The sequence below is a fragment of the Vombatus ursinus genome, unplaced genomic scaffold, assembly GCF_900497805.2.
Source record: "Vombatus ursinus unplaced genomic scaffold, bare-nosed wombat genome assembly UNPS02008996.1, whole genome shotgun sequence".
Classification (NCBI taxonomy): Eukaryota; Metazoa; Chordata; class Mammalia; order Diprotodontia; family Vombatidae; genus Vombatus; species Vombatus ursinus.
Window position 1 is genome coordinate 1,610,849 of NW_020948774.1, and position 27,784 is coordinate 1,638,632.

General features: G+C 40.8%; 1 protein-coding gene and 1 long non-coding RNA gene across 3 annotated transcripts in view; both read left to right on the forward strand.

The window, feature by feature from the left end:
* The first annotated feature begins 3,100 nt into the window (after positions 1–3,100).
* On the forward strand, positions 3,101–7,497 carry LOC114034534. The gene is made up of 3 exons (XR_003568113.1): positions 3,101–3,278; positions 3,695–3,984; positions 7,364–7,497. It is a non-coding gene; the product is annotated as an uncharacterized LOC114034534 (long non-coding RNA).
* A 5,741-nt stretch (positions 7,498–13,238) lies between these two features.
* SLC38A10 (solute carrier family 38 member 10) overlaps positions 13,239–27,784 on the forward strand; it is a 71,633-nt gene continuing 57,087 nt past the window's right edge. Inside the window, exons 1-3 of one of the 2 annotated variants that reach the window (XM_027850064.1) lie at positions 13,239–13,839; positions 20,642–20,759; positions 27,365–27,410. In XM_027850064.1, coding sequence (XP_027705865.1) covers positions 13,741–13,839; positions 20,642–20,759; positions 27,365–27,410 — 263 coding nt within the window. In that variant the 5' untranslated portion in view covers positions 13,239–13,740. Of the gene's footprint in view, positions 13,840–20,641; positions 20,804–27,364; positions 27,411–27,784 lie in introns of those variants that run through there. The other variant, XM_027850065.1, reaches the window with a different exon arrangement.

The following is a 27,784-nucleotide window of genomic DNA, read 5'->3' on the forward strand; positions in this document are numbered from 1 at the left end:
ATCTCTGGAGAACCGAAGCTCCTGAAAAACTCTTCTAAGAAGGAATGTGGTCCAGGGACCATATCACACTCTGATGTTTCTTAGACTGTGTAGAAACCCCTCTGCTGAATTTTGTCCAGAGACCAAGATGCGGCTGATGTTTAGTGTCTGTGTGACCCACCCAACCCCCACCTAAAGGTGAATGTTGCAGAATTTAAAAAAAAAAGAAAAAAAAAGCATGGCCCCAAAGAAGAGATATAAGACCACACTTTCCCATATTCTTTTGCAGAGGTGGGAGGTCCATGGATGTGTAACTTTGCAAATGTTTTTGCGTTTTTTTCATTTACTGGTTTTGCTAAATTTTTCTTTTCTTCCTCTTTTTATTTTTTTCTTTAAAAATATTCTTTGTTATATGAAATGGCCCTCTGGGGAGGGGTGAGGGGGAGACATAAAAGGAGAAATTTATGCAATGTAGAAGAATTTATATATATATTACATATACATGATATATATATATATAATATATATTATATATAATATATACGACACTTATTAAGCACTTACTATGTACCAGGCTCTTTGCTAAGTGCTGAGGGTTGGGTGGTCCAGTGTAGACAGAGCACCCTGCCTGGGAGTCAGAAGAAAGGGGGACAGTTTTTGTTTCTTAAGAAATTTACATTCTAATAAAGGCTGACAAAGTCATTCCCTGGTGACCAGGGAATGGAGTTTTGGTCTGGGGAGTCACACGGATGGTGAGCTGATCCATAGAACAGCTTATTGACATGTTCTTTCCAGGAGCAATGATGGTACTGATTTAATAATTATGCCTAGAACAAGAGGTTCAAAGCTGGTGGGAGAGGCAGAGTAGAAGAGCAGATGGCCTGAAGGGCTAGCTAGATGAGATGTGTGTCTGCCAGACACCTAGTCTGGTGTCTGTCAGACCTAGTAGGCCAGGTGAGTTTGCACTCAATTATTTATCCATCTAAACATCTCCGCCCTCAGGCAACAGTCTCAGTCCTGAGTGACTTAACTGCTCTAGGGACTCAGGGCATGATTGTGGAAATCCAGTAGGGAGGCTGCTATTCCAAGTGGAAGATGAGGGAGGGTGCACTGCAGGGCAAGGATGGCCTGGGTGTGTGGATAGAGGGGATCCTGTCAAAAATTGTAGGGATGAACTAGATGGCCTCCTGAGGGCCCCTGGTCAGCCTGAAATCTGAACATCCCTCCATCAAAATCTCAGTGTTTCGTTCTCCTCAGTTCATTCCATCCATAGAGCACTCATTTCTAGCTCTTTGCTTCCCTTATATCCTTTTTAAAATCTCGTCTTCAGCTCGTATCTATACTGTCCCACTAAATGCCCTGAAGTCAGCAGTCATCCAGAGTGGTTTTACCCTTCTTCCTACACTTCTCTCAATTACTTTTTCCTCCATTCTATGGGATTTTAAAATGACCAGCAAAACAGCCTATATTTAAAAAAACCTCTAGCCTCAAATCTAATCCAAGTTCACATTTAGTCTATGGCCTTAACACACTGACCTCACCTTTAGCACTGTATTCTTGCCCAGGTTTTACCTTGCAACATCTGGAAGTCTCTTGGCTGGTTAATTTCTAGACCCTTCAAGGACCAGGTAGCAGCAAATCAACCATAAAAAATAATAATGCAAGAGACCTAGGTGATAATCTTATTTCTACACTTAGAGTCCTGTAGGATCTTAGATAAGCTATTTAGCCTTTCTGTTTCTGTCTCTGTCTCACTCTGTCTTTCTGTCTGTCTATCTCCCCCTGCCCCATCTATGCCTCTTTCTCTGCCTTTCTGTATTTGTTTTTCTCTGTCTCTATATATGTCTCTCTGCCTCTGTCTCTGTCGGTCTCTCATCTGTAAAACAGAGATAAAGATATCCAACCGTCATATGATCATGGATCTTGGACCTCAGAGGCCATTTGGACCATCCCCTCCTCATTTTACAGATCAGGAAACTGAGGTTCAAGGAGCTTCAGGGACTTGTCCAAGGTCACACAGGTAATAAGCATCAGAGGCAGGATTGGAGCCCGTGTCCTCTGACTCTAAGATCAGCGCTCTCTGTACACACAATATTGTCTATTCACTTCACAGCATTATGAGGGGAAAACCCCTCCAAACTTTGTGTGTGTGTGTGTGTGTGTGTGTGTGTATTTTCCCTCAGGACTCTCTTTTTCAGACAGGTTGGCTCTGCTCTACAGATACACCCTTCTCTTGGCTGGTATTGCCAACTCTGCTTATTAGAGTCAGAACTAGAAATTCTGGACCCTGGGGCAAATTCATTTTAGCAGGGGATGCAAGAGAAGATACAGCCACTTCTCAGTCTGCTGCTTCTGATCTCTCTGGGGTTACTGGGTAATGCTGAGATCCCTGCCTGAAGTACCCCATGCCATGAAGGACCCTTATGTCCAGGGGAGCATTCATTGCTCTCCTGGAAGTTGCTTCACTTTGAAGTGTCTTCACATCCTTGAAGGAGAAAGGTCCCAAAAAATACACCATCTCTCTGGAGAACTAAAGCCCCTGAAAAAAACTCTCTGAAGAAAGAATGTAGTCCAGGGACCACACCCTCACTCTCTGATTTTTTCTATCTGTATAAAAACCCTTCTGCCTCTGTGCTGAAGGCTGAATTTAGTCTAGACACCAAGATGCTGCCAAAGTTGGGCATGTGTGTAGCATGCACCATTCCCACCTGTTATATATCTTAGACTGACCTGCTAAGGATGTGGAATCTCTTTCCTTTCCCCTCCTCTCCTATTAGGAAAACCAGCCAAGGAGAGGGAAGTATGCCTGGTAGTTCTGCTCTTGTTAAATAACTTACTTTGATTCCCTTTTTCTGAAATTCCCTCATATTTTCCCTCTCTAGCTAATTAGAGCTTCCTGCCTGTGACATCAGAGGTGGGAAACCAGTGAGATGTGTCTGAGTAAGACCATTCTCATAAAAATACCTGACTTTCTTCTAGAACCATTCAGGTGTCCTGCATTAAAGAAATGGAAGACTGACCAAGAAATTGATAGAACTTGGGCACTGGGGAGTAGAGTGCTTCTGGCTTGGATCATTAATCTGCTTTCTCCTTTTGACAGGCCTGAAGATCATGGCATTCAAAGCCTAACTTTTAGAGCACAGAGTTCTGGATCTGAAATGGTTGTCCTCTTCGTGTCCTTACCCAGGTGATGAAAGCACCTTCCCTTGTGTGAAGTAAACATGGCCTATTGCTCTTGGCATTATTAGCTGTTTTTACTGTTGTTTTTTCTTCTGTGGAAAGCTCCATGTCCCCCAAAGGTAAGGTGTAATGGAGTTTGGGACAAGATCAAATAAGATGATAGATGAGAGAGTATAGTTTAAAAAAAATGTTGTATAAATTTAAGATATACCCAAGCAAGGGTGTGCTGGAGCCAGCTCAAACCTGTTATGGTGAGCTGAGTGTTAAATTTTCAGCTGTGAGTATTTATACCTCAGAAATTGGCAAACACCGGGGCTTGATTTATTGTTTGGCTGATTGACTAGACTTGAGAAAGTGATGGAGGAAATGTCAATAAAGCAAATTAAACTTAAAAGCAAGTCAGGCATACAGAGAACCAATTGTTAAACATTTGCCAGAGTACTACTAGGTACACACCAATCCTTTCTTTTCTTTTCTCTGCTACCATTATGTTTAGGTTATGGTTTCTCCCCTTTCATATCCTCTCCCCCCCTAGCCCAGGAAGTTCAGAAGGCAATGTCAAACTGGAGGAACTGAAACCATTAAAACTTGTGACAACCGAATTCTCCACTGGTGATCTTCTCTTCTCAAGGAGCCCTTTAGTACAAGGGGGTTTCGGAGCAGCTCTTCAGATGTGGCCTCAAGTAATTTGGGTTTGTTTGGCTCAGCCCCATTCCTCAATGTGTGGGACAATATTCATGGAATTCCAGTCGCCTATAATCTAATAGTAGAGATTCTGCATGCACCCTTCCAGCCCATCTGTGGTTTTAACAGGAGCTGTTGATGGTAAATTAGATCTACTCCTTTCTGCTAGATGTGTTGTCATTTTTATAGCTTTGGGGTTATATAAACAGGAGAGGGAGGGAGAAGCTAAGTGGAGAAAGGAAGCCTGGGAGTTTGAAGTTGCTAAACATGCCTTTTGGTGTCTCTTACTCTTTTTTTTTTTTCCCATTTTAGCTCCTACTGGGTTTGAGGAGCAGGCTGGTACTAGACTGTGGTGTGACTAGTCTCATTGTCTTTGCATAGAGAAAGGCAAATAAGAATTGGGAGGGAATGAGGGGAACTTGGGCTCCTAGGCAAAAGAATTACTAAAATAAAGAGAAAGGGATTTGAACTTTGAACACCTTGTCTGCCACAGTTAAAAGCCTAGTCAGGCTCACTTGGGAGATCCTGAAAGCACTCTAGTCAAGGGTCGTATAGGTTCAAGGTAGCAGGCCTGGGACCAAAACCCAAGTATTCTGATTCTCAACCCAGGTTTTGGCAATGTGGCAATGACAACAACTGGAGGTTCTTTGCTTCCTAATTACTCAAGTGTAAATGAAGTTTCTTGAACTTAATTTGATTCCTCCCCAGCCCAGCAGATCCAGGGAAATAAGCTACATTACACTGATGGAAGAGCTGGTGCATAATTAAGAAGAGCAGCTCAGGGAGATTAGGACCAGCAGACACTTGAACTCAGCATTGCCCTATCCCAGGCCATTTTCTCTGGGTTGTGTAGGAAATGCATGTCTAGTCCATGTAGGCTCTGGATTTATTCTTCCAGTCCCCAGTCTGACCGACAATGCTGATCCCTAGAGGTAGGCTACTGTTCCCTTCAAAATTCTGGGGATAACTAAGGGTCTGGAGTATATTTCTAATACTCAAGAACCACAGATTAGTGTATTCTCCCCAATCTCAATCACCTAGTTACCATCTTCTCAATAACACCTATCTAACTAGTAATTACCATCCTATATCAATTTACTGTTGATTTTTCCACAATATCAATTAACTAACACCAATTAGCTTTTAACAATGGATATTTACTGAGAAGGTATAGCAAGACTTGAAGTGCAAACTACACCTTACCTAACTCCCTACCCTCAACCATGTAGAAGAGATTTTGTGCATCTCTTTTACCATCTGGGTTCCTGGGGAGAGTCAACTTAAATTTCCATTCCCTTCCCCCCCCCCCCCCCCCCCCCCACCCCAATCAAGTTCACTTCTAGGCATGGCATTCCTAATGGATCAGTCACTCCCATGCAGGATGTAGTATTTCAGCTGCTGGGTCAATTTGCTGCTGGGCTGGGTCAAGTAGGTTGCTCCCCACCTGGCTTAGCAGCTGTGGCTATAGCAGACTGGGCTATGAACTGCCCTTACAGGACCTCTGATGCTTTTTCTGTTCTTTAGAAGTTTGCAGTCTTAACTTGGTCTGTCTACCCCTGATACTTACTCACCTAAAATCGGGAAAAAACAGAAACAACATGGATGGGAGAAACAGACATGGCCATGTGGAAATAGGACAGCTACACTAGCAACTGGCAGGGCTGATACTAATTCTCTTCTCGCCCAGAGGTGTGCAGCAGAGGTGTCAAACATGCAGTCCAGAGCCTCTGCAGTTTACAACACTCCCATGTATTGCCTGAACCAGGTTAAAATGTAATTGGGTAATGTTTAGCAAAATAAATACAAATAAAATGAAGTGTAGAGAATTTAATATGTAGTTTTCTAAGTCAATATCTAGCCCACAGGGATACTTATGTATGGTTTAGTGGTCCCTGTTTCTAGTTGAGTTTAACGCCATTGGTTCATGTCATTTCTTCCTCTTCACAAAAAAATCACCAGGGAGACAGAGACAGAGACAGAAAGAGAGAAAGAGAGTTCTCACCTTTTCTCTGTTCTTGGCTTTTGTATGTATACTCAGTTCTGGCTCAGCCAATTAAAATGCATTTCTTTACAGGAAAGTTACAGAATCCCTAGGCATGCTCTGAATTGGGATAAGGCTGCTCCAATGCATGTCATCAATTGCTCCCCAAAACAGGCTTCCCAAGCTTCCACGTGGATATATAGGGGCAAAGAACATTGTACATGCTTCAAGCACTGGGCCCCCTGCATCAGCTGGTCATCCTCCCTTGTTGTTGTTCAGTCATTCACTTATGTCCAACTCTTCATGATCCCATGGACTATAGCACTTCTATCCTCCAATATCTCTCAAAGTCTGTCCAAGTTCATGTCTATTGTTTCCATGATACTATATATCCATCTTATCCTATGCTTTCCCCTTTTCCTTTTGCCTTCAATCTTTCCCAACATCAGGGTCTTTTCCAATGAGTGTTGTCTTCTGTGGCCAAAGTATTAAAACTTCAGCTTCCAGTGAATAGCCTGAATTAATTTCTTTAAGTAATGACTTATTTGATATCTTTGCTATCCAAGGGACTCTCAAAAGTCTTCTCTAGCACAATTTGAAAGCATTGATTCTGTGGCACTTGGCTTTTCTTCTTCTTTTTTTTCTTTGTTAACTGTCTTTTATTTCAAACGTTTTAGGAGAAAAAAATCTTTGTATAACTGAAAAGAACAGCAAATGCAACTTGCAACACACTCTCTGCCTGGCATCTGGCCAACCTGCAAGGTTTTGGAAGATATATAGAATATACAGAGCAAAGGCAATATGCTTCACACCATGCTTAAGTAGAATTGAAGCTATGGCTGTTCATAGATTGACCAAGGAAGAAAGATATCTAGTGTACAAAAGGGAATGTAGCAAGTCTGAATCAGATTTGTGATAGCCAGTCAAAGCAGATCGTCTGGTGGTCATGTTATGGTCATAGCTTCGGGTTGGATAGAGCTTCCAAGAAACTGCATTCAGATCATGGAGGCAGTATTAGAAATGAAGTCACTAGTTTTATTAGCTGTGCTACAGGCCTGACTGGGGTGCCATTAAGTCAATGTCTCTCAGGTTCCTAGCCAGGCAGACACCAGCAACAAAGAGTTCCAAATTAACAATCAACTTCCTCTGGAAGTCATTCCTGTCAGTGGCAGAGTGGTAAGCACCCCGACACCTTGGCAGGTTCCAGGCCCTCACCAGAGACCTCCCCCACAGGTGGCACTTGCCTAAGGCAGCATGCAGCCATGGCAGGTAGCCCCAAGCGCTCCTCAGCTTTTCTTGGAGTCCAATTCTCACAGCCATACATTGCTACTGGAAAAACCATAGCTTTGACTATATGGACCTTTGCTGGCAAGGTGATGTCTCTGCTTTTTTAGTGTGCTGACCAGATTTGCCATAGCTTTTCTTCCAAGGAGCAGACATCTTCCAATTTCATGGCCATAGTCACTGTCTGCAGTGCTCTTTGAACTCAAGAATGGAAAATTTGACACTGTTTCCATTTCTTTTCCCTCTATTTGCCAGGAAGTGATGGGACCAGTTGCCAAGATCTTAAGTTTTTTGATGTTAAGGTTCAAGCCAGCTTTCACACTCTCCTCCTTCACCCTCATCAACAAGCTTCTTAATTCCTCTTCACTTTCTGCCATCAGAGTGGTATCATCTGCATGTCTGAGACTGTTGATATTTCTCCCAGCAACCTTAATTTTGGCTTTTGATTCATCCAGCCTGGCATTTCACATGATGTACACTGCATATAAGTTAAATAAATAAGGTGATGATATACAGCACCGTTGTACTCCTTTTTCAGTCTTAAACTAATCAGTTGTTCCATGTTCAGATCTAACTGTTGCTTCTTAGCTCACATACAGGTTCCTCAGGAGATAGGTAAGATGATCTGGTACTTCCATTTCTTTAAGGACTTGCCACATTTTGTTGTGATCCACACAGTCAAAGGCTTTAGTATAGCCAATGAAGCAGAAGTTAATGTTTTTCTGGAATTCTCTTGCTTTGCAATTTGGTCTCTAGTACTTCTACCTTTTCAAAAACCAGCCTGCTCTTCTGGTAATTCTTGGTTCACATATTGCTGAAGCCTAGCTTGCAGAATCTTAAGCATAACCTTGCTGGTATGTGAAATGAGTACAATTGTTCAGTAATTTGAATATTCTTTGACATTGTCCTTCTTTAGGATTGAGACCTAAACTGATTTTTTTTCCAATCCAGTAGCCACTGTTGAGTTTTCCAAATTTGCTGGACTATTGAGTGCAAAAGTTTAACAGCATCATCTTTTAGGGTCATCCCTCCACCCCCTTCCATATATATTGCTTAACCATAGGCTAAGTTTCCTGAAGGACTTTGGAATTACTAGTTTAAGTAGTTGGGAGATCACAGAATCCAGTTCTGTGTCATCATCAAGAATAATCACTGAATTTGGAATCTGAAGACCTGGTTGCAGATCCTGACTGTGCTACTTAGTCAACAAGCATTTGTTTAACACCTACTATGTACAAGGCATTGTGTTGAGCTCTGGGGATACAAAGAAACATAAAAGACATTCCTTGTTCTCAAGGAGCTTACAGGCTAATGGAGGAGACAACATGGAAAACAACTATATGCAAACAAGATATGCAAATATATGATAAATATAAAATTGTATATTATATATATATATATAATAAATTGGAGATATAGCAAGGAAGACATTAGCATTAAGAGGGTTTGGGAGTCTCCCTGTAGAAGGTGAGATTTTAGCTGAGACTTGAAGGAAGTCAAGGAGTCCAGAAGACACAAACGATGAGGGAGAGAATTCCTGACAAAGGGGCAGCCAGTGAAAATGCTCAGATTGAGGAGATGGAGTGTTTGAGGAATATTAAGGAGGTTAGTGTCACTGGATGGGGATGAGAAGAGAGGAGTCATGTGTAAGAAGACCAGAAAGATAGGAGATGGCTAGGTTATAGCAGTCCTTGAATTCTAAATGGAGGATTTTATATTTTATCCTTGTGACAGGAGTTACTAGAGTTTATTGAATGTGACATGGGTGACATGGTTAGACATGCATTTTAGGAAGATCAATTTGTGAGTGGAGGATGGATTAGAGTGGGGAGGGACTTGAAGAAGGGAGACCAAAAAGAAGGCTATTGTAATAATCCAAGTGTAAGGTGATAGGGACCTGCACAAGGGTGGTGGCAGTGTCAGAAGAGAAAAAGGGGCACATTCAAGAGACGTTACAAAGGTAGAATTGATAGGATTTGGCAACACATTGGATAAGGGGATGGAAGAAAGTAAGGAGCTAAGAATGACTACTAGGTTGTGAACCTGAGTTATAGGGAGGATGAAAGTACCCTTGACAATAATAGGAAAATTAAGAAGGGGGCAAATTTGAGGGAAAAGATAATGAATTCAGTTTTGGATGTGTTTACTTTGAGATGTCTCCAGGGTATCCAATTTGAGATGTCCGATAGGCAGTTAGAGATCCTTGAGAGTGGAGGTCAGGAGAGAGGTTAGAACTGGATAAGCAGATCTGAGAATCATCGTCATAGAGATGACTGATTGTCATTCATAGAAGCTAATGAACTCACTGAACAAAATCATTTAGCAGGAGAAGAGAGGAGGGCCCAGGAGAGAGCACTGGAGTCACCCATGGTTAGTAGGCTTGACCAGACTGAAGATCCAGCAAAGGAGGCTAAGAAGGAGCAGTCAGACAGGTAGGAGGAATGTCATGGAAACCTAGAGAGAAGACAGTATCTAGGAGAAGAGGACTATTGAGAGTGCAAAGGCTACAGAGGGATCAAGAAGGGTGAGGATTGAGAAAAGGCCATTTGATTTGATACTTCAGAGATCATTGATAACTTTGTAGAGAGCAATTTCAGTTGAACAATTAGGTTGTAAGCTGGACAATGCAGAGTTAAGAAGACAGAAAGTGGAGGGACTGATTATGGATGGCCTTCTCTAAGAGTATAGCCACAAAAGGGAAGAGAGAGATATGGAGTGATAGAGGAGATGGATGGATCAAGTGAGGATTTTTTTTTTTTTGAGGGTGGGAGAAGCATGAATGGGTCTGTACAAAGTAGGGTAGCAACCAGTAGGCAAGGAGAATATGAAGATTAGTGAGGTAGTAGAGATAGAAGAGGGAGACAATCTGCTGGAGAAGACCAGGAGGAATAGGACCACTTGTACATTTAGAGAAGTTAACTTAGACAAGGAAAAGGGCCACCTTCTCATTTGAGACTGATGGTGGCAGAAGTCATCTGAGTGATGTGAGATAAGGAGCAGGGGAAAAGAGCTCTCTGTGCATGGTCTCAATTCAGTGAACTGTGAAGCAAGATAGTCAGGTGAAGACGGTTGTCAGGAAGGGCACTAAGGGGATGAAAAGGTTTAGGAGAGCTGCTGTGGTGAATGGGATAGTGAGATAATTAGGGACATATAAAAGCATTGCCTTGCTGCAGTGAGGACCCAGTTGAGACGATGTAACATAAATTTATAGTAGACCCAGTTAGCACAGTTTTGTGATTTTTTTCCTGCTTCATTCAGCAGCATGTAAGTAGGAACAAAAACAGGGGGCTTGTGTAAGTGTTTTGGAAAAATCTCTTCATTCTTCTGTATTTACTTTTCTTCTTCATAAAACGAAGAGATTGAACTAGGTTATGGAGACCCCTTTGGCAGTCTGCTAAAGCCTGTGGAACTTTTAAAAATAATTGAAGAAAATGTAAATTTCATTTAGAAGTTGGTGAAAATTAAAATGTTATATATTTTTTTCCCTTCCAAGTTCACCTGAACTTTCAGATCCCCTGAAAATTATCCATGGACTTAAAGAACAAGGGTTAAGCACCCTTGGACTAGAGAATCTCTATGGTCCTTTTCAGTAGACCTATGGATTTTTGCCCCTGGGGCAAGGGTTGAGGCAAGGTAGGGGAAGAGGAGTTTATCTGTGATGAGGCTTTGGGAGTAGGGAGGGAATAGAGGAAGAAACAAAGCACTGGACATTGAGGCATAACTCAATCCTCCTTAAGAACTTGCTGCTGGTGGGGCAGCTAGGTGGCACAGTGGATAGAGCACCGGCCCTGGAGTCAGGGGGACCTGAGTTGAAATCCGACCTCAGACACATAAAACTCAATAGCTGTGTGATTCTGGGCAAGTCACTTAACCGCAATTGCCTCACCACCACCCCCCCCCCTTGCAAAAAAACAAAACAAAACAAAGAACCTGGCTGCTGTTGAGAAGGTGGTGCATAGATACACTGAAGGGGAGAAAGAACTCCAGAGAACAGTACTATTAGCACCCTCTAAATTCGGTGCTCTGGGATAAGGCTCCAGTCACCATGATCTAGTTACAGGTTTGCTTCAAGCTCTTTGAACCAGGCATCAGAATTGCCTGAGGCTCAGCTAGTGCCAGAAACTAGCACTTCCAACAACTTAATTATAAGAACACTAAATTTCCCTTTACCGCTGATGTTTCCAGAAAATCTCTAATACTTTGGGGCCCCAGAAAAGAAATGGATTCAAGGCATAGATCCCTATTGCTTGCTATTTGTCAGCATGACTAAATTAACCCAGATTATGGAAAGGATATTTCTAAGAAGCCATCCAGATGTCTAGGTGATATATGTAGGAGGTAGTGCAACTCTCCTAGAGCCAAAACTGACCTCATTCTAGGGAGGGAAAGGGGTCCCCTAGGAGATGATGTAAAATTAGAGCCCCAGCTTTGGAAAGATGTGTTCCCTCCCTCCACCCCAGCACCTTAGTCCAACGTCAAGGAATGGAAACTGTGGTTGTCTCATCCCCTTTTAACATCTTAGACATATTAAAAGCAAGGGAAAGAACACTGGATTCTGTAAGCATGTTTACACTTTCCTCATCCATAAAATGAGGGGATTGGACTCAGATGACCTCTGAGGTCCCTTCCAGTTCTAAATCTACATACATTTTATTAACTTATCCTTTCTCCTCACAGGAGAGGAGAACATTTTTATTATAATGACTAAGCCGCTAGGCCGACAACCTCAGAAACCACTGCCTTCCAGTGGTATGTCAGTGATACAAGTGTGGAAAAGACCTCTGCCCTAGTTCTGGAATCTTTTCAAGTACCAAGGAAAACTGTTTCATTCAGCCCAATAAAGAATTTTATGGAGCCATAGAGCTGGAAGGGAGCTTAGAGATCTTCCAGTTTAAATCCATTTCATAGATGAGAAACTGAGCCTCTATTTATTTTGAACGTATTTTATATATATTCTGAAAGTAAGCTCCTTTGTAGGGGCAAACCAGAGCACGTTGCCTGGCACATTGCAAGTGGTTAACATATGCTTGTTTATTGATTAGTTCTCAGAGGTGACTTCTCTGGGGACAAACCAATCCCAGCTTATGGGCAGCAAACTGACAATAAAAGACTTCCCAGCCTCCAACTGGAAAAACAAGGATTCTTCCTTGTCCTTTCCTTAGCCCCGCTGTTGCTCCGGCTGCAGTTCTTGTTACCGTGGAGAAGCTTGCTTTCCATCCATCAGGAGAGCACCCTGCCTTGCAGGCACTAGTAAGTGCCTTGTATATGTGTGGTTGGTGCTTATTAAATGTCTGGGTCTATCTACCAAGCCAGATCTATGTGGATGCAAATTACCACCAGAGTTCAGTTGTCTGGGCAAGATTAGAAAGGGGGGTGACAGATAGGAGGGTATGCTGGTAAATATTTAACTAGTGTGGGTTGTGGGGGGGGGCGGCTATGTGTGGAGTGTGAGAACGTGCACAGGACAAACTTTTAAGTTCCATCTGCATCGTTAACATTTTCTCCGTCATATTACTAGGTCTTCTAGACAATCTACCTGGCCGCCAGGTGGCGCAGTGGGGTAAGTGCGGGGTTTACAGTCAAGAAGACTCCAACCTCCTGAGTTCAAATTTGGCTTCAGACACTTACTAGCGGTGGGACCCTGGGCAAATTACTTAACCCTGTTTGCCTCAGTTTTCTCATCCGTAAAATGAGCTGGAGAAGGAAATGGCAAACCGCTCCAGTGTCTTTACCAAGAAAACCTCAAATGGGGTCACGGAGAGTCAGACATTAAAGACTTAACAATAACAACAATCAACAAAACGACCCATCAAGCCCTGGTTTGGAACCAATTTCCGAAGAGCAAATGCTCACACTGAAAATTTAACAATAAGAACTAGTACTAGACAGCTCCAGAGGCACCAGCTTCGGTCGGCTAAACCGCCACGTGTAGAAGCCGGTCTCTAATCCCCCAGGGTGAGCCCTCCCACTCTGGTTCCAGGCCCGCCATCTCATTGGTCCACACAGGTTCCCTACCTCTCCGCCCCGCCCCTCTCTTCTCCTCCCTCTATTTCATTGGTTCACACAGCCTTCCCTCGGCCGTCTTCCAGGAAGTGACGAAGAGGCAGGACCTGACGGAGAGGGAGGGGGGAGGAGAGAGGGAGTCCGAGCTGAGGTGTCCGGGTCGAAGTGGTTGTCTTGTCTTCCGGGATCCGGCGCTGGGGCTGCTGGCAGGGCCGACGCTTCCCCTGGAGCGGGGAAGGGGGAAAACACGGCTGCCAGGGCAGGAGGAAGGGGGGGAAGGACATGAAGCGATCGCAGAGCCTGGAGGACTCGGGAGGCTAAAGCTCTATCCTCCCTCTGCTCCTGTCCCTCCCCTCCTCCCCAATCTGGCCCCCTGCACCCCAGGATCCCACTCCTTCCTTTTCAGTCTTCTCTCCCTTTCCCTCCACCTCCCCTGTCTTGAACTAACTGATCCTGGGCAAGTAGTTCCTTGGGGGCAGGCGGGGGGAGAATCGTGGGACCCCTTGACCACTTCTAGTGAAGGTGCGACACTTCTCTCCCCTCCCCCTTGGCATCCCGAGACCCCGACCCCTATTTACCCTGGGGTGGAGCTAGAAGGGGGGGGGTCATTGTCCCTGACCCCTTCAGCAATGGCCGCAGTGGCAGCGTCTAACTGGGGTCTAATCATGAACATTGTGAACAGCATTGTGGGGGTCAGTGTGCTCACCATGCCCTTCTGCTTTAAACAGGTGAGTCTGCCACCCTGCACCTGGCTCCTGTCCTCGGGGCCACCCTAAGTCTGTAGTAAAATGCGACCATCTGCTTTTCTAGATGTCTCATTTTTTTTTTTTCGTCGTGATTGGTAGGAATTGGTTTGGGAAAAAGGTTGACTGGGTGTTTGACCCAGAGCCTAGGACTGCTCTATAACCTGCAGGTCTATGTTTTTGCCCTCAGGCTAGAGCGAACATCTTTCCTTCTTGTGTATTCCCTTGGGCTGATATTAGTAACACGATTCTTTTTTTGCTTGTGAACAAAAGAGCCTTTTGTACCCAAATTATTGTAAGTGGAACTAGACTTGTAGAATATTTAGAGATGAAGGAAACTTCACTGGTCTTCTAGGCCAAATCGTACTGTCAACAAAGTTAATGAAGAATGCATTTTTGACACGTAAATGTAAGAATATCAGGATAACTCATATGGAGTTCTAATGTAATTAGATTCCTAATATAGTAAGTGCCATGTTTACATAGGTACACCTAATTTTTTTTTTTTAAATTTTCACCACTGGGGAGATCTGTGGAGTCAAGCATTTGTCGAATTACATCAAAAAGATAAGGTTTGGTAGCACCTGTTTTTGGCCTCCTGCCTGAAAATTCAGAGGAAAGAGACCTGTCTAGGTTATTGGTGCTTTTTAAAACTTTCTAATTAAGGCCAAAGATATTTAAAACATGAATATCTTCTGAAATGGAAAGTGTCCATAATAAGCAATTTTATTTTGGTTTGTTTTAAACTTCTGATTATAATTCCTCATATAGTCTATACACATAAAATTCTTGCCAGCCAAGCCAGTGTTGAACAGTACCCATGTAATGCTATTCAGTGATAAAGTGGTTGTGTCTGAGGTATGAATTTTTTTGGCTTTCATACTTTTGAAAATGTAAGCTTTTCAGAAAAGGGAGACTGAAATATTTTCTATGAAAATATTCCCACTTTGAGTTTAACTGGAACATGTCACAAAAGTGGCTGTTGTTTACAGATTTTTCTGTAAATCAGTGCCCATAGTTTTGTCAGGATCTACATGAAGGATAAATGTTCTCACAACTTTAAGAAATATCCTTCTTCTGATCGAACTTTCAGGTCTTTACACTCACATTTAGTTTGCCATTCATTCTCAGACTGACAAAGGTCAATTTGAGATGTTCATCTTAAGAAAAAGTTTCAGTTAAAGCAAAGGAAAAAGAATACAGGCGTTTCTTTTCTCTACTTAGGAGAGAAAGTACTATTTCCAAAGTTACCGATGATCTCAATTGCCAAACCTTTGATAGTTTTTTTAAACCCTCATCCTTTTCAACTATTCTGTTGCATTCCATACACCTGACTACCCTTGTCTCCTGGATACTTTTTCCTCTGGGCTTTTGTGGCACTCTTCTGTCTATCCAACTACTCCTTTTCAGTCTCCTTTGCTGGTTCATCATTTAGATCATGCCCTCTTAACTGTGGGTATCCCCTAAACTGAATATTCTCTCTCGGAGACCTTATCATATTCCAAGGATTTAGTTAATTTAATCTATATGCTGATGACTCCCAGATGAACATATCCATCCCTACTTTCTCTTCTGAGTATCAATCCCATATCATCTGTTCACTATTGGACATTTTAAACTGGATATCCTAGAGATACCTCAAATTCAACATGTCCAAAACTGAACCCATTATTTTTCTCCCTATCCTCCAGAATTCCTTATTTTTGATGAAAACACCAACAGTCAGTGTTTCCGTCTTCAATACATTTGTGGTACAGTGGGTAAATTGTTGGGCCTGATCAGGAAGACCTGAATTCAAACCTAGCCTCATACTAGCTGTGTGATCCTGGGCAAGTCTGTTGCCTCTGCAAACCTCTGTTGACTGTTCCTCAGCTGTTAAATGAGGGTAATAATAGCATCTACGTATTGTTGTGGAGATCAAATGAGATAATATTTGTAAAAGTGTTTATCTCAGTGCCTGGCTCATAGTAGGTGCTATATAAATGCTTATTCACTTTACCTTTCCCCTTTGCATGTTTGTAACCTTGGCATTAGTCTCCACTTATCCTCTTTACCCTCCCTCACCCCACATATCAGATCAATTGCCAAATCTTGCCATTTCTGCTTCCTCATTTCTGCATCTCTTATTTCTGACTCCTCTCTACTCACAACCACCCTCATCATCTCTTGCCTTGATTATTGAAATAGCCTCCAAATAGGTCTCCCTGCCTCAAATCCTTCCCCACTTTAGTCCATCCTCTACCCTGTTGCCAAAGATTTTCTTTATGCACAGAAAGGACCATGCCATTCTGTACTCAGTAAACTACAATGATTTCCTGTTGCCTCTAGATTCCATTTCCCATCTTTGTTCCTTTACATTGGACATCAGCTATACCTGGAATTCATTTTCTCCTTACTTCTGCCTCACAGAATCCCTCTTCTTCAAGACTCAGTCAAGCACTACTTCCTACATGAATGTTTTCCTAATCTCTTCAACTGCTAGGGGCACCCTCAAACTACTTTAACTACTTTGTATTTTTTTTGGTATTTATTCTCTTTATATTCGCTATATATGTACATTGTATTTGTATCCCCAGCACCTACCATAGTCACTGGCACATAGTAGGCATTTAATGAATACCTGTTGATTGATTATACAAATTCTTCCTATTCAGGGCCCATCTCAAATCCTTTCTTCTTTACAGACAACTATAACCCATATTTATCTCTTTTATTCCTGAACTCCTGAGGCACATATTCAGTACCTTATTTTGACACTTAATCACACATGTATGATGTATAGAAAAAGCACTTGTGTGTATGTATATATATATTTACATACATATATGTATGCATACATATATACATGTGAGAGAGAGTATTGCCTTGTATTGTAACTTAATTGTGTTTCATGTTACATATCATTGCTGCAACTGGATTGTAAACTTCCAAAGAACAGGATAAATTATGAGAGAGAGAGGGGAATTTGTCTTATTTTCCTAGGTACTTCCAAACTTACCATCTTTAGCTCTCAATACCTATGTATGTAAGTAGATGCATGGAAAACTTATTGAATGAAAAGCAGTCAGTAATTTAAGAGAACAAAGCTGTTTTGTACAAACTGTAAGTTTATAAAAAATAATTGAGTAGCTATTATAAGCAAAATATGTAATTGTGGAGGTAATAGCTTCTATAAAAACCTATATACATAAGAATGTAAAGATCAAATAAAATGGCCAAGAGATTTGATATGCTTCCAAATTTATGTTTGTACTAATATTAGAAATACAGAATTCTTGTTTCAGATCTTGATACTTTTCTAACAGGAAAATGAACTTTGAGTAAGGAGTTGAGGAGAGGGCTGCTTCTCCATGTTGGAAGAAGAGTGAGCGTGGAAGGAATAAGACAGTGAAGTGTCACAGAGAAAAGGAAATGCTGGTATTAACCAGTAGATCTCGTGTAGCTTAGTGGGTAAAATCTGAGACCAGGCTTGAGGATAGGATATATGGTACTGAAGTTTGAGTTGAAATGTGCATTTTTTGGTTTCATATTTTCATATTAAAATCATGAAAAATTCATATTTTCCTTTTAAAAATGAGGTTTTTGAAAATAGAAAGTGGTCACCAACCTCCCCTTTCCCTGTCCCCTCTCTTCAGAATGAGGTAGAAGTAAATTAAAATTAAAGTTATTTTCCTGTCCCAAAACATGTTTGTATTTCTGGTGCAATAATAATGGCAGCTGAAACTTAAGAAGCACTTTTAGTTTTTACAAATCAGTCGATCAACAAGCATTTATTAAGTACCTCCTATGTGCCAGATGTGCTTGACTCTGGAGATACGAAGAATGAAATCATCCCTGTTCTCAAGGATTTTATATTCTAACAGGGAGACAAGCAACTATAAGGTAACTATATTCAGAATAAGTATAAATAGAATAAATAGAAAGGATTTAAATGCAAGGTAGTTTGTGAAGGAAGGCACTAGCAGTTCTCCTGGAGAAGGTGGTGTTGGAGCTGAAGGTGTGTTTGGAGGAAGAGAAGGATCTCATTTGAGCATCATAACAACCCTGTGTGCTAGAATCTATAAGTATTTTATTTTTCTGAAGGTTAATAAACTGATTTGTAAGCCTTTTACCACCTTTTTAGGCTATTACAGGAACCTCCTAACAGGTCTTCAATCTCTACTTCCTTCTCTCTCCAGTCTATCCTTTGTATTACTGCCAGGATAATTTTTCTTGTGTGTAGATTTCATTATATCTATTAAAAAAAACCCAGAACTTACCACTTTACCGGGCATTGAAATCATTCCACATGTGGTGCCACCCTATCTTTCCAGCTTGATTTCATTTCACTTCTCACATATGTCCCAGCCTAGCTGGATTACCACTTCTTGTGCTTAACATTATTCCCTATACATAGGAAGACCTCCTTCCCATTCTTTGCTGAATACTGGATCAGTCATTTACTGCCTGTGTGACCTTGTGCAAATTACATCCAGGGGTGGGGAACCTGTGGCCTTCTAGGTCCTTGGGTGAGGCCTTTTGACTAAGTCCTTTTATTAAGCGGATTTGTTCTGTGAAGTTTGGATTCAGTCAAAGGGCCCCACTTGAGGACCTACAGGGCTACATGTGGCCCTGAGGCTGTAGGTTCCCCACCCCTGCTAGTCTTTCTAGGCCTCAGGTTTTTTATCTGTGAAACTTATCTGTTGAACTAGATGATTTTTTTTTTTTTTTTTTTTTGCTTTTTGGTGAGGCAGTCGGGGGTTAGGTGACTTGCCTGGAATCACACAGCTAGTAAATGTCAAGTGGGTGAAGCTGAATTTGAACTCAGGTCCTCCTGACGCCAAAGCCAGAGCTCTATCCATTGTTCCACCTAGCTGCCCCGAACTAGATGATTTCTGAAGTCCCATCCAATTCTAAATCTCTAATAATATGAAGCCTTCCCAGATCCCTCATGCAACCAAAAAACTTTAACAACTTTCAAGCAGTTGAGTGCCTGCAAAAAATCAGGACCTCACTTCATTTTTCATGCAGAATGGCATGGATAAAGTGCCTCACCTAGAGTCAAGAAGACTGTTAAAATCCTGCCTCTGACGCTTTCTAGCTGTGTGACCATATACCCATGACTTTGTTCTTTTGGGGCCCCAGCTTCTTCTTCTGAAAAGTAGGGGTGAAATAGCTATAGTTTTTACTTTAAGGGTTCTTGTAAAAATCAAATGAGATAATATATTAAAGAGTGCTTTAGAAACTTCAAAGTAGTGTAAATGTGTTAGTCTTCTTCCTCCCTACCCAGTTTCCTCCCTCAGATCTCATATGGTTTTATCCTTCTCCATTGTATTTTTAATTTTACATTTATGTCTGATTTATTCCTCTAGTAGACTGTTAGATCCATGAAGGCTGGCAACTCATCTTATCTAAATTAGTGATCACTGCAGGACCTTCCACTGTGCCTTGCTTACTAGATCATCATCAGTATTTGTTGAGTGGGTTAATGAAATACCATCAATGGCTTAATTTTACTTAAAGTTAGAAGAACTTTGAAATTTTCATCTTTTGGAAAAAAAGCCAAAGGTTTTTAAAAAAATTAATGAAAGGTTTTCAGTCTTGGAAATGACCAACCTTTTGTGGAGAGAGCCCTTCTAGAGTTAGTTATTAGCAAGTTGGACTTCTGGATTTTTTTAGCAAACATAAAGTAGGTGATTTTTTTTTTTGCCTAGGGCAAAAGTGGCTGAAGGCCATGCTGGCAGCTTACTAGAGTCCTGGGGCCATATGATGACACATTGTTTCAGATATCAGTTTTTTTATCTGGAAGGATTCACTGACTACTACATGTCCCAGTATGCACTGCAGCTTTATTCTCCCCTTCCTCTCTTAAAAACATTTCATTCTGGGATTTGTAGTTTCAATGGTGTGTACCTCTGAAATATTGTAGCTCTGGAAGTACTGTTAGAGATTGTCTCTTGCAGTCTGTTTCCCTCATAAATGCATAAAAGAAGCTCAGAAAGGTTGTCTAAGGTCACATAATGGTGAGGTCTGTTCTGTTAACTACCAGTCCACTATATTGTACTTTATCACTGGGAATGTAATTTTCTCGTCATTCCTTCCTATTTTTCGAGTACCATTAGTTGCATATAACTCCTATGCTTTTATTTCAGTGTATTTCAAGGTTATGTTTTAGCTATTCTAAAATACAGGTATTTTCTCATGACTTCTGCAGTCAGATTAAATAGTGTGATAAAGTGATCTGTATCATTGTAGTTATGTTGGATGTTAGTTTGTAGATTTTTGTTTCATTTGAATTTCTTCCAGAATAATTCTTTAATATTAGTATTAATGTTAGTAGTTAATATAACTAATACACAAAAATGGCTGGATTATAAATAAATGTGCAGTGAACAAGAGAACTGCTAGATTGGTACATAATCAGAGACAGTCCACTAGAATGAATAATTGTTGAGGGAGGAGGGATTAGGAAGGTGAAGGCCTGAAAGGGTTTTCCTTTGATAGATGACCCTGATTTGATACCTTTTTCCAGAAGTCACAACAAATTAATTTTGGGAGCAATTCTTTTGGGAAGGGACTGTTTTATTTTTTGTCTTTTATCCTCAGTGCCTGGCACATAGGAGGGGTTTAATAAATGCTTGTATGGGCAGGTGAGTGAAATTGAACAACTCTTGCGTTTTTCTAATTACAGTAGCTCTGAGTTAAATAAATAAAATAAATATATGTTTGTGTGTGATAAATCTGAGAAAATGTTTTATTTATCATTTTGTGATGGTATCTCTCTTTCTTTTCTTTTTGAATCCTCTAGTGTGGCATTATCCTGGGAGCCCTACTGTTGATTTTCTGTTCCTGGATGACGCACCAGTCCTGCATGTTCTTAGTGAAGTCAGCCAGCCTTAGCAAACGCAGGACCTATGCAGGCTTAGGTGAGAATTTCAGCCCTTGAAATCCATCAGCAGATATTTATTGAGTGAGTACAATGTGCAAAGGCACTGTGAAACATAATTGTAAGGTACTAGAATCTAAAGATCTAAATTATCCTTTGGACTTATTCTTAAAGCTCTTTCTCCATGAATATTGATGCTTAAACTTTTCTTGGTAGAGTGTCTAGGACACTAGACTCGGCATTGGGAAAAGCTGGTTCAGACTCCACCTCAGATGCTTATTAGCTGTGTGATCTGAGTAGCTCACTTGCCTTTTCATTCCTTAGTTTGCTTTTCCGTAGAATGAGGGAGTTAGAGTCAGTCACCTCAGCGAGCCTTTCTAGCCTAAGGTCTATGATTTGATAAGCTATAGTATTTAACCATCCTTACTGGTGAGAAGTTTTTAAGTAGCTTATAATCTACTTGCTTTTCTTCTTTGTTTCTTTGAGGAGGTGGTGAATTTCATATACTTGATAAAGTAACCTCATAACCCCAGTAGCTTTAACTTTCCTTGATATTCTTAGTTCTACTTTTCATTCCTTCAGTTCTTTTGTCTTACAATTCTATTTTCATCAAAAGAAACAAAACATTTTATCTTTTCTGCTTTCACTTGTATGACTTAAGTGTATTGTTAATCTTGTCTTCTTGCTTTCTCCTTCATTCTAGCATATGAAAACTTCTGTCTTTTCAAAGGCACAGGCTCAGAATTGTTTTGATTGCGTTTCGGGTTCAGAGTGGGTGTTGAAATATCAAAATACAAATTCTCAGGGGTTGGCACTGTGGGTGTCTGGTGAAAGTTATTGGTCTCCAAATGAAAGCCATTAGTTTCTCCACCCTATGTGTTCCTGAGGACATTAGGTTCTGCCAACAGAGTGCCTGGCAGGGAGTGTCAGCTTTCTGGATTGCAGCTATACCAGTACACATGGCAAAATGAGGAGGAGAAGGTGAGAGGAAATAGTGTACAAAGTTCCAAGTAGCTGACAAAATAAAAACATCTGCAAGATTCATGTGTGAGTTCTTGGCAAATTTGATCATCATTCCTTTCCTTCCACTTTGTCAATTTGGCATTGGCACCAATATATTAACATTCATTTACGACTCCTGCTAAAATTCTCAAGGGAAAGTTTTGTGCCCCCCTCCCCTCCCTTTTTTTTTGCTGGTGAGGATGGGTGTGTTGGATAAAGTCGTAGAAATAACATTTATCCCTGACCAGATGAGGTTGACCCTTAGTGCAAAGACACAGAGCCAAAATTCCTGTTGAAACATAGCTTCTCACCAGAAACAAAATAGGAGACATTTCTTCGGTATTTGTGCTGCTATACTTAGGAATTTCCCTCACATTGTTCCTTTTGCAGAAATGTTTTATTGGCTTCAGGTACCATACTAATCTGTCTCAATATTATCTTGTGGATGTCATCATTTTCTATGGCTGACTATTCTGAGGATGTTAGTACAAAGTGGTTTGATTTCTGTCATATGCAAAAGACTTAAAGAAAATGTTTATTCTGTTCATTGACCGTGCTGTTGACAGATGGATACCCTCTTTGCATTGGCTGCCTGGGTCTTAGCATTTAGCTGCACAGTATGATTTTTGCCTACTAGAAGTGGGGGGAAAAAAGGGAAAAAAAGAAGAAAACCCTCACAATCTCAGTAAAGTTATGCCTAATACCAAACAAAATTACTTGATTAATCTGGGTTTCGAGAAAGTTTCATTAGATCTAGTCTGATATAGTATTAGCTGTCCTTTGTCTTGTCCTTTTTCAGTTGCTATGCCCACCTCACAGAAATGAAGAGCTCCATATTCTATGAAAGGAGATGAGAATCTCCTCCATGGTTTCTGAAACTGAGGAATTCCAGTATACAGGGATTAGCAATACTTCCAAATTTCCTGGTACTTTGGGAAATACTGGATCATCTTTTTTTTTTCCTCATATGCTGAAAAAAACTGAAAGAGACTTTCTCTGCTCTTCATCTTCCTGGGAGAGAGCCACTACACATTTACACTGCAGCAAGAAGATGGACATGATTGAAAGGAAAGATGTTCTTGGTAACCTTCTTATGCTGTTTCCTAATACATCCAGGTTCAGTACTGTTGAACAGCTAGTCTTTGTCATTAGTTACTTGTACACTAGTACATCTGCAGGAGATCCTTTCAGTCTTGTAGCTGATTCTGTGGGAGTATCTGGCAGTTTGGAAAGATACAAGGCAACTTGATAAAGTGTCCTGAGATGTTAAATTTGAGTAGGTTTAATATAGCCTTGTAGCTGGGTTCCAGAGATGTATTAGCTTATAGACTTTACCATAATCACTCTCCCATAATACCACTATCACAGTGATGCAGCATTTGATTGGCAGTGAACTTTGCCAACCTAAAGCATTTTGGTTTTTTCAATTTTTTTTTCAGATTATGGGTCATCATACTTTATATTTTTATTAAAATTCATACCTGCCCATCCTAATTTTATGTAGACTTTCCATTTTTTTTTTCCAGAAAACGATCAAACCCAACCTAGTTTCGATGTAGAATGACCCAGATGAAATTGTTCTGAGTTCCAGAATTCCACAGTATTCATCGAGCATGACCCAGAGTTGTGTGAGGTGGGCCTTATCTCGAATGGCATACTTTTGGCAGCACATTCAGCACCAGTGTCTCCTCTAAATTGCTACCACATGATGACAAACAAAGGCTGGTCATCTACAAACGTAGCTTAGTAATACAACCATGCAAAACTTATACACAGCATTTAATGCATGTAGTCATTGTTGTATCACATAATAGGGTTAGAGGTTGGACCTGTAATTTTATTAACACAGGGAACTAACTCCCAAGTTCGAAAACTTCCCCTGCCTCTACAGCTCAACCCACTGTAATCACCCTTCTCCTAGAGAGTTGCCTGGAATACTGAGAAGTTAAGTCACTTACACAGGGTCTTATGCCGTCTCAATTTCAGGGCCTGCCAGGTGGATTCTCTACCCACAAAGATGTGCTGCCTCTCATATTTCATAGTAATCAGGCAAAAGTAGTCAGTGGAAATGATTAACTTTCACCTAGTGAAATCAGATAGAACCCTGAACTTAACTATAGTTAGATAACCTAGGTTTGGGCCTCAGCCCTGACCCTGATCAAGTCATGTCACTCTGAGCCTCGATTTCCTTATCTCTAAATTAGGAATAATGGAATTTGTCATTGCAAAGAGGGAATTTGACTGGATGTGCTAACTAGAAGCTAAACACCTGCCTTAGGTAATGTCTTTGATACCTAGCAAGATGTCTCAATTCTGAGATGCCAGAAAGTTTTATTAGGTCTCACAGGGTTAGCCTGCTAGGGAGATTGGGACAGCTTGATTACCTTAGTCCTTTGTAATTTACAAAGGGCTGTATAGATGTGAACTATTATTCGCTAGTATCTATAATTAGCCTAATAACATTTTCATTTATATAGTATTTTTAAGTTTTGAAAAGCATTTTATGTATTTTCAAGTTTGATCTTCTCAGCAACCCAATGAAGTAGGTGCTGTTATCATCCTCATTTTGCAGATGAGGAAACTGAGGCTGAGAGATTATATGGTTTTCTCAGCCAGGCTTACACAGCTAATAAGCATCAGAGGCAGAATTTGAATCCAAATCTTCAAATCAAGCATTCTACCATGCTGCCTCCGGTGATAGTTGTCAGTTACAGTTTAATCTTTTTCACACCTGTTGATGTTCACAGGTAAAAGATAAAGGGTCTGGATCCGACTTTCCAACAGGTAGGGTTCCTATAACCTCATTTCTCCCTTTCTTCCAGACAGCAGTTTAGGTTTGAGGCTCCAGGACTGTCTTAGGGCATTCGTCTCCCTGGGAGATCAGTAGTCCTTGGAGTTCCCCATCACCTACATACTGTGTGTCCTGACTGTTACAGAGGTGCTGGTGAGAGCCAGCAAAAACTGGCTCACACGGCTGTGTGGAGTGGAGGATCTGTTGGAGGGAAGAGGACAGACTAATGATCTTGCTGTGACCAAGAGAGGGAAAGGGGGGAGATAAGAGAAGACATGAGAAGAATAGGCTCACACATGTTGTCCTTTGTGCTGGAAGATGACCAAAATGTCGTCGCTATGTCGGGGTCACGGTACAGTATGTTGACTGTGGCTGATCAGATCAATATGAGCTCAGAAAGCTCTACCACAGGTCGGCCCCAAAATAGTCCATGTGACCATTTGGAGTGGAGATGTCTCTAAATTTGTGCATCTCATGTTTCTTTGGGGCCTGCTTTGCTCATGGAGCACAGCGCCTTATTTGATGCAGGCACACCATGCTGGGCAGTCCTGTACCAGCATCTCCCATGTCTCACAATCAATTCCAGAGTTCTTCTCCAGAGAGGGGCTGAGAGTGAGTTTGGGGATCAAGCTTGTAAGAAGAACTACAGACACCAAAGCATCTAGAGACTAGCAGCCATCCAGACATCTTCCATTACCCTCTTCCCCCTCTCCACCACAAGACTTGTTTGCTTTTAGAATCAACATTGAAAGTCAGTATGATTAAAGGTATAGTTCCCCTGTCCCCCCCAACTATATCCCTACCTGCTTGCCTTGGAGACATAACACATTGAAACTTAATCATTATTATAAATGATCAATTACTTTTATAGGTAGGGGAAAGGTTAAAGAGCAGAGAGCGTATTAGGTGACTGATAGAGTGAAGGATAGGAGCAGGGAATTGCAGCCACTGAGATGAATAAAAGGAGACAGAAAAGAGAGGTTGAGGAAACCTGAGACAAACTTCTCTATCTTCACAATTTTGCCCTGGGTTGGCCGTGTTTTTCTTCAGCTATTTGACTATGCTAGAGTACCAGTCTAGTCATTTAATGAGTGACACTGACTCCTGGAAGACTTCCTGGAAAAAAATACTTTTTGGATTTTCCTGTTTTTCTCCCATGCAAACACTATTCCTGACTTTTCTTAGGGCCAGCTTTACTGACTTGGATTGTATTGTAAAATCTCATCTAGGGAACTGCTGTCCTGGCCTCTAGAAAAGGAACAAAAACCATCTAGGGCCTTGAGAACAACTTGGTTTGGGACATTGAAACTTGTATTCAGAAAAGTTGCTGATTTATTCATTATAGTTGTAAGTTCTTCAACTTAAAACTATTTTCCTCCTTGGCAGTCAGCTGACCTTTGGGCATTGACTAATATGTCAATCTGATAGTAGATCTTGGATTTAAAAAAAAATTAAGGTCCCTTGGTTAACATTAGCATTATCATTACTTCATTGTATTTAGATTTCTGCCTGATGTGCAAAAGCTTTATTAGCTAGTTCTAAGGCGGTGAGAATCTTTTGGAAAACAATTTTAGTATATTTCTGAAAAAGTTTGTTTCTTTTCTTCAAGGCCAAAGCAAAAACCTTTGCTCAATCCTGGTCTTTTCTGCCTTTTAGCCAACACCTTACAAACCAGATTCCAAATGTCTTGTTTTCTAAACAGTTTCTCAAAAAGAAGAGAGAACTGTTTTCCAGGCCTCTTCACAGGAAATAAGCTTGTTCATTTCCTGCTTTCTTCTCTAGGGGCCTGCTCTTTGTGGTAAGGGAGGAAAAAGAGGATCAGGAAATCTGGGCAGCTGACCGTGGTAGAAGCTGCTGTTTCCTTTCCTTTCCATTCACCAACTTTCTTCTTTTGGTCTCTTCCTCAGAGACCTTGACTTTTCCCTCTTTTAAAGACTGATCATCAGGAAACAGTGAGATTATAATAGAGCTGTTAAGGTCACAGGAGAAACTTGCTGAAGTGAACAATTTTAAATTTCTCAGCTACTTGAACACATACCATCATCAGGAAGGCAAGCCAAGCTCTTTTTAAACCATGTGATTTGTACTAAGGTAAATGACAGAGAATTGATTCTGGGATGAGATATATGTTAATAAAACACACAGAAATGAAATGTGTTGCCTACTTCTTCAGGAATCTATCTTTAAAAATACAAACATGAGCTTTCTGGGTCTTTTCCCTTCTCCAAATGAAGCAATGGAAAGGATACTCTTCATTTTCTGCTATAAACTCTGACCAAAGGATTAAAAATAAAAGCATTGGAATAAAAATTCTTTTGGTGTGGGCTGTAAAAGCTGGGGATTCTGGTGATGGGACTGAACATTCTGGGCACCATCTGAGTTTTGCTAAACAACATCAGGCAGTTATAATAGGCTACAAAGGAAAAAAAAGAAATCTGATTGAAATTTTGCACTGCAGTGCCTTTTTTTTTTTTTTTTTTTGGCCACACAGCATCTATACATGCATATTTTCTATTCCAAGCAGATTTTCTTTTAATGGTTGCCATGTGTGGGAAACTGCTACTTTGCAATGACTTTTGTTTTCTTTTTTTAAGAATGAAAAAAGAACCTGCTTTGTGTCTGTCCCTTGCTTTGTTCTTTTTTTTTCTTTTTTATGTGGTTTTGATTTGTGGATAGTATGTCCAAAAAAAAAAAAAAAGAGAGAAAGAAACAAAGTCCCTCAGACACCTAGAAATCCCAAACTAGTGGATTTCTGTGAGACTCAAAATTACCCTATGTGTTATCAATAATTTCTTACTGATACATGTGGAATAATCTAAATCATGTTTCACTTTTTTTTTTTTAAATCCAAGCATTTCATGCCTATGGAAAAGCAGGAAAAATGCTGGTGGAGACCAGGTAACCTGTGTACTTTGCTTATTGATTTCTCCCATATCCTTCCTTTCCCTCCCTGCCTCACCTGTCCTTAGAAGCAAAAATTGTTATAGAAGGAATAATATTTTTGGTTTGTGGAATTTGCGCCAAGTTTTTATAAATATATCTCCAAAAAGTTGCTACTTAAGAAATAGGTGAAAGTTGAGCTTTTATTCTTTAAATGCTTAGAATCAAGTTTGAAAGCATTTGTTTTACTGATAAAAATGAAGAAAAAAGGAAAAGTTTTTTAATGCCACAAAATAAAACTTCCTCAGCTAGAGTTAACCATCGAGTACAGTTCTCTAAAAGGTAAATTACCAAATGTGTGACCACTTAAAGGAGGCATTAAATAGAAAAGG